The 12477-nt window shown below is 28.8% G+C and overlaps 1 protein-coding gene across 1 annotated transcript in view; it reads right to left on the bottom strand.

Moving 5' to 3' along the window:
- LOC136969250 (ubiquitin carboxyl-terminal hydrolase 24-like) overlaps positions 1–12477 on the bottom strand; it is a 135477-nt gene that overhangs the window by 77774 nt on the left and 45226 nt on the right. The window contains exons 10-11 of the mRNA XM_067263338.1: positions 9539–9653; positions 8678–8781 (exon numbers count right to left, since the gene is read on the bottom strand). Of these exons, the coding sequence (XP_067119439.1) occupies positions 8678–8781; positions 9539–9653 (219 nt within the window). The remainder of the gene's footprint in view (positions 1–8677; positions 8782–9538; positions 9654–12477) is intronic.

The raw sequence follows: 12477 nt of genomic DNA, 5'->3' as shown, positions 1-12477 counted from the left end.
ATACAGTATAAGCCTATAACAAAGAAAAAGAATGACAATCAGTCAAAAACTGAGTTCCTCAGATTTTTATTCTTTTGAACATAGGACGCCTTGAAACATCAAGAAGTGCAAAAATATTTAATGTTTTTTCTGTGTGCATGGATGCTAGAATGTGTGTGAGAGCACAATTTAGTTCAAATTCAACCAGTTTGAAGCTTAATAACTCCTGTGTTAAACCATCTGACTCCGATTCAAAAACCACAGAAGTTATTAAGCTTCAAACAAAAAGAACAAAATCGTGCCCCCCCCACACACACACATTCTAACATCCGGGGAAAAAAACCCCAAATCTTTTGCATATCCCAACATTTCAAGGTGTCCTGAGTCCAAAAATGTAAAAATTTGGGAGGGGTCATTTTTTGACCAATTGCTACACTTTTCCTCTGTTATATATAACAGCCAGAAAAGTAAAAATTATTGAATGCATATTTATATATTAACTATGTCATTACTTAGAGGAGTCTTTCAGCTTTGGAATAAAAATGTTTCTACATTCTATTTTTATTAGAACTCTATTTATTGAAGCTTTTATTCTGAGGTCACATGATGAAATCAGAATTTCTGGGCCTATTTTGGTTACAAATCCTCCCCTGGTCGAAGTCAGTAGATTTTTAAATGACTCCACGGCTCTGGTTAAAACTTAACTCTATACGAAACTTATCTATCCATATTAATAACATAACTTTAAATTAATCCTATATACTGAATAAACCAATACATTTTTTTATAATTCATATTTTTAACAATTTTATTTGGCAAATTTACTTGTTACTTGTAATGAAACCTAACATGAATAAAAAATTAATTAACAATCAAACAATACAACAAATTCTTAGTGGGCTACAACATCACTAATTAATTAATAAGATACAAAGCAATTTTCACTAAATGTAGGCAGTTAAGTTGGCATCTGTTAACTTTAGTCATCAGAAATAAATTGATTTAATTCAGAATATTTGAAAGAATTTGGTTGTATTGTATATGTAATTGAATAATTATTAATATTCATGAAAAAATTGAATAAAATTCTAATTAACAACAAATTATTTGTGTATTAATTTCTTCAGATTTTTTTTTCATTATTTCTATTAACTTTGTATTTTTAACAAAACTTTTATCCATTTTTTTATATACATGCACATTAGAAGCCATAAATGCAAAATTAATGAAAATTATATTTTATTTCATATTTTATTGATTTTTATTCAAACATTACTATATCAAACAACATATCTTACAAACAGGTATAATAATATGAAGAACAGGAACAGAATAAATATTTAAAGTAATCATGTAAATAATGATTAAAAGTATTTATTATAGAAATATTGATGACAATTTGACTAGAATTTTAAATTATATGCCAATCTATAACAGTAAATTTGCAGGACTGTTAATATCAAATTACAATCAAAAAGTTTCATTACATTCTTCACTAGTAACTTTTCCTAAAACATGATTCATTTTTCTTACCTTCTGATGTGTAATATTGATTTCCTAAATCACATCCTTCAATTCATTACTTTAACTGAAATTAAATTACTTTGTAACTGTTAAATGTGTATTCATAAAACAACAGTTATCGTGTTTTCTTTCTTAGTTAAACAAAGTTGTGCTCATTTTATGCACTAATAATTCTAAGAATTTTAAGTAATGTATCCCTTGTTTTAAAATAATATCAATTTAAATTTAAAAATTCAGATTTTTAATTTCATTTTTATTCTATTTATAATTTTTAACTTGGAAAACATTCATCTGGTACTTATAGTTCATTTATGAACTAAAATAACAACTTGTATATCAACATTTATATTATAATTAAACTTCATACATATAAGATAATTTTGAAATCATAAATAATCTATTATATACAATAAATAATATAACAACAGTAATATAATAATAATAATAATAATAATAATAATAATAACTCTCCCATGGTCACCACCTGGTCGTGGTGGGAGAGCCCAGTAATTTTACTGATCCATAGGGCAATGCAGGCTGGAGCACAAGCTCCTGGTAGGGACACCCATGCCAGTAAGGTCTATGGGGAGAAATGAAGCTAAGAGTGACCACACCCACATTCTGTGGAGATATTTATTATGGTAATAACTAGATCAAAGTGTGATACCGGCTCGGACGTCGCCCGGGTTAACAAGGTCCGCGTTCGTGGGTTAGGCAGAGGCTCACGTTCGAAAAATAGGCCACAGTCTCCCTTGGTTACCGGTGGCGAAAGCAGCACCGGCCCAAGCATGGCTACTGCAATGCCCTCAACAGATGTGAGGAACCAACCCAGCCTTGGTGTTTCTGTGGCAATGCATCCACAGACCACAAAGGCTGGAAAACCACGCCAACGGATGAAATGGACAGTAGAAATGAACGAGTTTATCATCCGTACTTACTACACCATCACAAAACTCGAAACAAACATGACAGCATACAGACAACAACTACACCATAGATTCACACAACAGTATCCTCACCTCACTGTCACCGAACAAAGGGTTGTTGATCAAAAAAGAACAATTATACACAACAACCTTATTCCACAAACAACACTTGAACTTATCAAACAACAGGTTGCTGATCAAATACATCAACAGACAGAAACATCTAACATTAATGAAGATCATGTAACCTGTCAGGATAATCCAGCAACAAGCATTGATAATAACACACATACAACAATTACCACTAATGATACTACAGACATTTCCTCATCCATCACTGATAACATAGACATGGATTTAGTTAATACACTCTCACATATATTTCAGGAAACACTCACTAAATATACAGGCACAGATCCCACACAACGACCACGAATACCAAAAATCAACACGTCAAAGGAAGTAGGAAAAACACTAAATTATGTAAACACTCACTTACTACCACACTACATTCATTCAATTTCTACACTCGCAGACATTCATACATTAGTTTATGCTGGGGCAGTCACAGTAGTGACACACCATGGACTGAAAGTACAATCACAGACAAATACACAGAAAACACAATACTATCACAAGCCTGCCTGGCAGAGAAGAATAGAAATACAAATAAATGACATTAGACAGCAATTAGGCAGGCTGACACAATACACTAAAAGCAACATAACACCCAAATTAAGGAAACAGCTCAAAAACATTTTCAAGAAAATAAAAACACACACAAAACATGAACATCACAACACACACATTACAGAATACATTGATACACTAAAACAAAAACTTGCTGCCAAAGCACGTAGACTCAAACGATACAAAACATGTACACTACGAAAACAACAAAATAAATTATTTACAAACAATGAAAAACTCTTTTACAGACAAATTAATAACAAAGCAAACACTGATACACAGCACAGTGGCACACCAACAGAAGAAGAACTCACAACATATTGGTCTTCTCTTTGGTCCAGTGCTGTCACGCATAATGCTGATGCAGGCTGGATCGAGGAGGAGAACAGAAACTTGCACAACATACCAACTATGCCCTGTGTTGAAATAAACATACATGATTTCCAATACACTGTTAACAGAACACACAACTGGAAGACACCTGGTGTAGACAACATTCACAATTTCTGGTACAAAAAGTTTACATCACTGCACCAGGAACTAGCTAAACATCTAACACACATCATCATCAATCCACAAGACATGCCAAATTTTCTTACTCAGGGCATCACCTACATGAAACCTAAAAACAACAATACCACAGACCCCACACAATACAGACCAATTACATGTCTTCCAACACTCTACAAATTATTGACATCCTGTATCGCAAACAAAATATACAAACATGTTGAAGAACACGACATTCTAACAGAACAACAAAAAGGTTGTCGTAGAAACCACAGGGGATGCAAAGAACAGTTACTCATAGATTCAGTCATTCTACGGCAAGCACACAGACAACACAGAAACATACACATGGCATATATAGACTACAGAAAAGCATTCGACAGTGTTCCACACAGTTGGCTGCTACATATCCTACACATGTACAAAATACATTCATCACTCATTGCATTCTTTCAAAACACTATGCAGCACTGGAGAACAACACTACATCTCAGGGTTAATAACACTTCCATACAAACAAACCAAATTTTTATTAGGCGAGGAATTTTTCAAGGAGATTCCTTGAGTCCTCTCTGGTTCTGCTTAGCCCTGAACCCATTATCCAACATGTTAAACAACACGCAATATGGTTACAATATTAGACACAAAAAACAACACAGTTTACACTGTCACATCTCATGTACATGGATGACATAAAACTTTATGCATCCACACAAAAACAACTTCATCAACTTCTACAAATCACACATTCATACACCAAGGACATACAAATGGAATTTGGCCTAGATAAATGCAAAACAGTTCACATAGAAAAAGGAATCCTGAAGAAAGAAGATTTTGCACTTGGAAATGGAGACATTATTGAATCCATGGAAGAGGGCGAGTTCTACAAGTATTTAGGATTCCAACAGGCCAAACTAACAGAACATACACAAATAAAGCAAAGATTAATTAAAGAATACCAAAGTAGGTTAAATGCTATTCTCAGAACACAATTAAATGCAAAACACACAGTTAAAGCAATAAACACATATGTCATCCCAGTACTCACATATTCTTTTGGAGTTATACATTGGACTCACACAGATCTCGAGCAACTCCAAAGGAAAACAAGAACAACACTTACTAAGCATAAACAACATCATCCTAAATCCGCCACAGAAAGATTAACCCTTCCACGTAAAGATGGCGGACGTGGCCTGATTGACATAGTTAACCTTCACTACAAACAAATACAGTCACTGCGAGAGTTTTTCTACAAAAAACAAGAAACATCACAATTACATAAAGCAGTAACTCTAGCAGACTCGAATAACACACCATTAAACTTACACTCACATCATATGGACACAACACAACATATAAAAAGCATAGACACCATTAAGCAATCGTGGGCTCGAAAGGCACTCCATGGCAGGCATCCTTACGATCTGGCCCAGGATTTTGTTGACAAAACTGCGTCAAACAGCTGGTTAGCTCGGGGATGCCTCTTTGGGGAGACGGAAGGATTCATGATTGCCATACAGGATCAGGTCATAAATACTAAAAACTACAGAAAACACATACTCAAAGATGCAACACTCACAAATGACACATGCAGAAAATGTCACATCATGCCAGAAACTATACAACACATCACCTCTGGTTGCAAGCTCTTGGCACAGACAGATTATTTACACAGACATAATCAAGTAGCAAATATAATACACCAAGAGCTTGCAAAGAAACACAAATTAGTAGACATCCACGAACCATACTACAAATACATTCCACAGACAGTATTGGAAAACAACACGCACAAAATGTACTACGACAGAGCCATAATCACAGATAAAACAATTTACCACAACAGACCAGACATCACACTCATTGACAAACACAATAAAATCACATACATTATAGACATATCCATTCCAAACACTCACAATATACAAAACGCATGCACTGAAAAAATTAGCAAGTACACAGAACTCGCCCAGGAAATAAGGCATCTGTGGAGGATGGATAGGGTGCTTATTGTACCTGTTGTTCTCTCCTCTACAGGTGTCATACCACACACACTACACAAAAGCCTGGGCACATTAGAATTGAATAGAAACACATACATCACACTACAGAAGGCCACTATATTGAATACATGTCATATTGTGAGAAAATTCCTGAATACAGACACACACACTGATCCACTTCTTTAATTTCTGTTTTGGTTACTATGCCTTGACTTTGGTCCGGCATAGTACACAGCCACCGGTGTTAACCGAGTATATCTCACTTAACCCAACATAATAATAATATATTCAAAATTCTAAATTTTTTAAGACTTCCTATCACTCAAAATAAAAATTTAAATATGAAAATTAACAAATCAAAAACATTAATATAAATCTATTACTACGTATAATTTATCTACAATATATTTATCATGGAACTTAAGAAAATTAAGATCAACAGTATCAAAAACATTAAAGTAGAAAAAATTTTTGGTTTCTTTTTTTTTTTGAATATTTAAAATAACTTCAACATTCTTTTACTTGCTCAGAAACAATTTTAAACTTGACTTACCTAATTCAATGTTTTTCTTAATTTCAAAAGAAATAATAATAATACTTTGAAAAACTTATATTGCATTATTAGTTACTAATTTATTTAATTACCATAATTTCATGTGAATAATCAGTGATGGCATAAAAACCCACACTGGCAACTTTCCTGCAGAAAATCCTAAAACAGTAATCCCACAATAAAGCATCCTCTGAAAGCATGACACATATGAGTATGCAATTTACAAGGTACCATTCTCAAATATTAAAAGATTTTCTATTTCACTTCAGTTATAAAATAAGTGGAACGAAAAAAAAAAAACCTATTCTAAGAGAAAATCTGCTAAATTTCATGTGTGAAAGATACAAATGACTATTTAATAACAAATTTTTTTTATTAAATTTTTTCATTTCTGTATTATTTATCAAGTAATATTAATAAAATATATAATAATAAATGTTAAAAAAATAAAGTAAAAAAATGTTAAATAAAGATTACTAATTTAAGTTTGTTAACAGCTCTATTAAAGATGTAAAATTATTATTTTGTAATGATTTTGCTTGGAACTCTTTAAAAGAAAATTAACTTGTGTTAGATATCTAACATTTGTAACTTATATTTACCCCAATTTAGAAGTTTGTATCCCAAAAAGTTTAACAAAATTAACTGATTGATTATTTTCTATTTAATTTTTTAAAGTTCATTTTAACAATTATTATTATGTTATATTTTAGTAATATTATTTAATAAATAAAACAGAAATAAAACAATATATAAAAATAATAAAATACAAATTTATAATAAAAAAATAATAATAATAAAATAATAATAAAAATTTTGTCCTTTGGCAGATAACTCATTTGACAAAACACATTTTCTTATTTGGTAATGAATTATAATAGATCAAACCATACAATAGGATGCTGAAATTCTGTTTTATTCATCCAATTACAGTTTACGAAAGATTTTGCAAAGATTTATTTTACTGTTATTTTCTAACTTCAAAGTTATTTAATAATATTTTAAATTATTGTATGTGGATGTTACTTTATTTAATGTAAAACATTTTTTTTTATACTGTTGAGTATAAAAAATGAAGCAATAAACCAAAATTTAGTATCATACTTAATTTCAATTTCATACTAAAATGGAAGAAAGTATGCTGTTGTGTATAAACAAAACAAAATATTGCACAGTTATCATTTTAAATATATGTAATTATTTTTTTTTATGTCAAAATTCACATTAGTGATAAAAAAGAAGTTAGTTTATAACTTACTAGGATGGCAATTGTCTCATCATGTCTTAATCATTATTTCAAAGATCTTTGATGATCTTTGAAATAATGTTATTATGTAGATAGGGGATAATTAAGAGAAATTTATTAGCTTTCAAGATATAGCTTTAAATAGGAATGTCTAATAATATCAATTGAAGCATGGATTAAACATATAGAAAATGAATGGTAGAGAACCAAAGATAAGGTTGTTTTTAATGGTTTCAGGAAAAATTAAAAACAGCAGGTGACTATGTCTGCAGCGGATAAATGATTTTTCCTGTTTTCTAAACAGAGTCTAAGTAATTTCAGACAAAGAAAAAGCTGTTTATTCAGTTTGCAATTGCAATTTAAAATTGGTATATAATTCACATCTGCTTTCAAATTGATTTTTAAACACATAATCTACAGTTACTCTGTATGAAATTATGGTAATTAAATAAATAAATATCAAATAATCCAATATAGCAATAATTTCAGAAAAACAGTAAATTGACATAATTAATAAATAAGCTTATAAGAATTTTAGTTTAAAACAGTGGTTCTTAAAATGTGTGTGGAATGCACCTCTTTAGTGAAATATCAGACACTTTCTAAGGAGTGTGATGAAAAGTTATAGTTACGATTGCAATGTAGTCATTATATCATCAAAATTTCATTTCATTTAGTGGTCATTATTTCTGTGTGCTATTTTACTTTTCTTTGTTTGAAATGTAATTATCTCCTATTAAAAAACTAAGAAAATCTTTGTTTCATTAGAATAAAATATATTCTAAGAAAAAATATGTTAAGTATAATTTCACAAAAAGTGTAAGGGGTGCAAGAGTTTTTTTACAAAAACAAATGGATCTTCATAAGAAATTTGAAAACCACTGGTTTAAAATGTTATTTCTTAATAATTAAATATTAAGAAGCCATAAATTTTTATCCTATAACATTTTACAATAATAATAAATTTATCATTATTTCCTTTTTGAAATAATTTTTCCTTTTTAAAAAATTTGTTCAGCTTCATGAGTATGAATAATAAATATAATTTTAAACACACAGATCATTTGTAAAAGTTAATTTATTTAATTAATAATATAAATAAAATTGATGAGAAAAAAATGGTATCCATTAAGAAGGGAATTAACTGTTGATTTAGCCATCGAAAATAATTCCAGAAATAAACTGCTTAGATATAATTTTAATTTTAAAGTTAAATACAATATATTATATTATATTTTACCTGCATATTCCATATTTTAGTGAGTTCATCTAATGATAGTCTTTGTCCTAAAAATTCCATAATTCCTCTAATTTTATCAGAATACTGTACTTGATCTATATTACCTATAATTAGACAATTTAATTTGTTTTCATAATAATTAACCTAATATATATTTTCAACAGTTTATATATTTTAAAAACCTTTTCAAGACCTTAGATCTTTTCAAATTAAAGAGCAGTTTTTTATATTGTATATATACTTATATAGTAGCTAAGAAATTTAAATACATGCAACCAAAAACTAAGGAATCAGTATTTAACAATTCACATGTTTTTGCTTGTATAATGTTATATTCAATTAAATCTAACAAGATATTAAATAGGTCAATTTTATTTAATATTTAAATGTCTAATAATTAGAGAAAATTATGATTGGGATTATATTTTATATTTAATTTTCTTCAATAATTTCTAATTAAATAAAAGGTGTAGGCATACAAAAAATGATAGAAGAGAGATACATCAAAGAAGAAAATGATGATCAAAATAGTACAGAAACTGTCTGGAAATCATGAGGAGATATCAGACTTCAGAAACTGACACTATATATATAGTGTCAGTTTTTGAATATACACACGCAAATATATATATATATATGCATATATGAACAGTACATGTGTATGTGTGTGTATTTGTTTATGAATGTGTTTTAAATGTTTGTGAGAAAAATTATATTTGTAAAGAACAGAAAATTTTATAAAACAATACTTTTTGTGTGTTGGTGTGTCTTTTGGTCCAGTTAACTACTGAGTGAAATTTACTTTCAAAATAATTTAACATGAAAATCTGAAAAAAAGAGAAAATCAAAGTATGATCTTACCTTCTAATGCAATGGACAATACTTTATTTTCAGCCAACCAATCCAAAAGATCATCAGAATCAATGGCTATCTTGGATAATTGCACAGACATACTATTGTCAATCAGTTTTGTAACCTAAATTAATAATTTTGTTATAAATTAAACATTTATTCAATAAATAAATAAGAATTAATGTAACTAATTAAATAAATATTCATTAAAAATTGTTATTATTTAATTCATTGTTTGCCTAAATTATAATAATAATATTTTACATTAACCCTTTCCATGCTGGCGATCTACAGCAAATAATTGAGTGGAATTCGTCATGCGGCGCATTTTTTGCAGTTTTTGGATAATTTTTAAATCGCAATATTTTGCTTTAAAATCGCGTTATGTTTAATCTGTTTTTTGCATTTGATTAAGAACATATTACAGTTTACGATTGTTTAATTTTTAGTTTAATAGAAATTTAAAATAATATTAAAATTTGAAGCTTACGAACAAAAGAAAAAAATAATTAATTTACAGAAAATCGCTAAACTTTGTACATTTGTCAGTTAGATACATCTGTCTTCTTTTAAATAAAAGAAACCGCAGCTCTCTAGCTAGAGTGGGGGAGAAGTTATTGTCATTATTTACACTATGTTTCTAATTACTTGGCAGGTAGAGGGTCTATTTTACCGAAATATTTATGGCCCAGGGGTGGTCACGAAACACTTTTTGGCTTAAACAAAGTCAATCGACCTACAGAATAGCAAATCAAAGCTAAGATCGCTGGAAAATTGAATATAACGCAAAATAATCAAATTTTTTGATTAATTATGCTGAAAGGCGTATGCCGCATCACGAATTAACGGCAAGTCACGTGACATACGCCTAAAGGCGTATAACCACATAAAATATAAATAATTAAGTGTATACAAATAGATGTATACATTTACTATTTTTATGCAAATTGTATTTTAAATTAATTATTGACTATTTGTAAATGAAGTTTTTATTATTGTTCTTCTTCTACTGGGATTTTGTTTAAACTTGAGAAATTTTTATTTAAAACTTAATAAGGAATATCTTCATATCCATAATTATGTACTGATATTTTCTGATATTTCTAATTTAAAATTTATTTGTAAGAACACTTAATAAAGCATCCAACACGTTCTATTCACTGAGAATTCTTTATTTAATTAAACACTAATGTTTTCAGCCTAAGGAATAGGCCATCTTCAGGTGTACTGGTATTCAAATGTATTTTAAAATTGTAACAAATGTACATTCAAACATTATACATTCAAATTTAAAATGAAAATAATAAATACACAAATAAATAACAAAATAAAACGTGCTAAATACACTGAAGCAACGATGATATAAATAATAAAATAAATACCATAAAATAATATAAAATAAAAATAAACAAAAATAAAATAAATACATAAAAAAGGCATCAAAATATAAGGGCAGGTACGGACTAAGAATTATTATATTTTAATTTTTCTTTTATGTAGAATCTACAAAAGCTAATTCATCCATATCCCTTGAATTAATACAACCAATACTTTAATTTACTTTTGTAGATTTCAATTTTTTCTTCACATAAAGCTAATGATGGGGAATGCATGGTCTTGAGTATAGTAGCTTCACTCCATTTAACTACAGAGTCCTCTGCTTGTGCCATACTTGACAAAAGGTTTACTTGTAAGGTTACAAAAGATCATAACAAAATGTGCTTAAGATATACTCGTAAAATTAAATAAAGATTTTTAACAGTTGTTGAATGTGTAAAAATTTTTAAAATTTTGACATTAAAAGTTATCATATCAGAACTTTTAGTACAAACAAGTTGAAAGGAACGCAAAATTCATGATTGTAATTAGAAAATTTTAAGACATCATTAATATATTGAAGAGTTAAAATAGTATTAAAAAACAAGTTTGAAAAAATAGCAAAGTAAAACATGGAAAAGATATAAAAACTTAACATTTAAAGCTATTATTCTTTTCATAAATTTATTTATTTTTATGAAATATAAATGTTTTATTAAAAAGCAAACATTTGGAAAATAATTTATTTATAAATTTTCCATTCCATATTTTTTTAAAAAGAACTTTAAATAAATATATTTTTTAAAACAGATGCAAAAAAATCAATTATATAAATAATTCAATAGAAAAAAGACTCAACATTATAACAGGATAATTACAAAAAATAAATTCAAAAACAGTGATGTCTTGCACTTCAAATTTTTCTATTAGAAATAATGGAAAGTGAATTAATCCATTCCCAGACCATAAAATGTCCATTTCCATAAACTTAACAGCAAATACACATAATTTAAGTAAAAATAACACTATTAAATGCCCTAAATAATATATAAAACATGAAAACAATAAATAAAATACATAAGTACTGTATGATAAAGTGAAAATTGCATTTACTGGTTGCACACTCAATGTCGGCATCTTAAATATGGCTGCCAGATCTGCCACATGTGTCATGCTTCACAGCAAATTTCTTTTTAACCTCAATTGTCAATACTACAATGTTTCTCTTAGACTTCATTCTTTCACACTCTTCGTAAATGCCATGATTAACCACATAATAATTATATATATAACCAAAACTTGTATGTTTTCAGTGGAAAAAAACAGCACTGAAAACATGCAAGTGTAACACAAGAAATGCTTTCACAGTGAGAGTGAGAGATGACTTAGACACACAACAGACAGACTTGGCATTTATGCAGCAATCACATTTTTTTACCGCAAGCACAGTTAGCATCATAAACTCCAGATCAAATTTCTTTCTAATTTGGCATTCAAATTCTGGAACATTCAAAATTAAAATTGCTTCAAGTACAAGGTACCACTGTATTCATAACTGATCTTCAAATTTTCTATTTCTGGATTATCATGTTTTGCAAAAATCATAAAAATCAAGTTTATATTCTTATAAT

Source organism: Centruroides vittatus, unplaced genomic scaffold (assembly GCF_030686945.1).
Source record: "Centruroides vittatus isolate TY-2023 unplaced genomic scaffold, ASM3068694v2 contig_1773, whole genome shotgun sequence".
NCBI classification, from domain to species: Eukaryota; Metazoa; Arthropoda; class Arachnida; order Scorpiones; family Buthidae; genus Centruroides; species Centruroides vittatus.
Note: the sequence above shows the minus strand (reverse complement) of the source record. Positions and strands in the feature narration are given on the sequence as shown.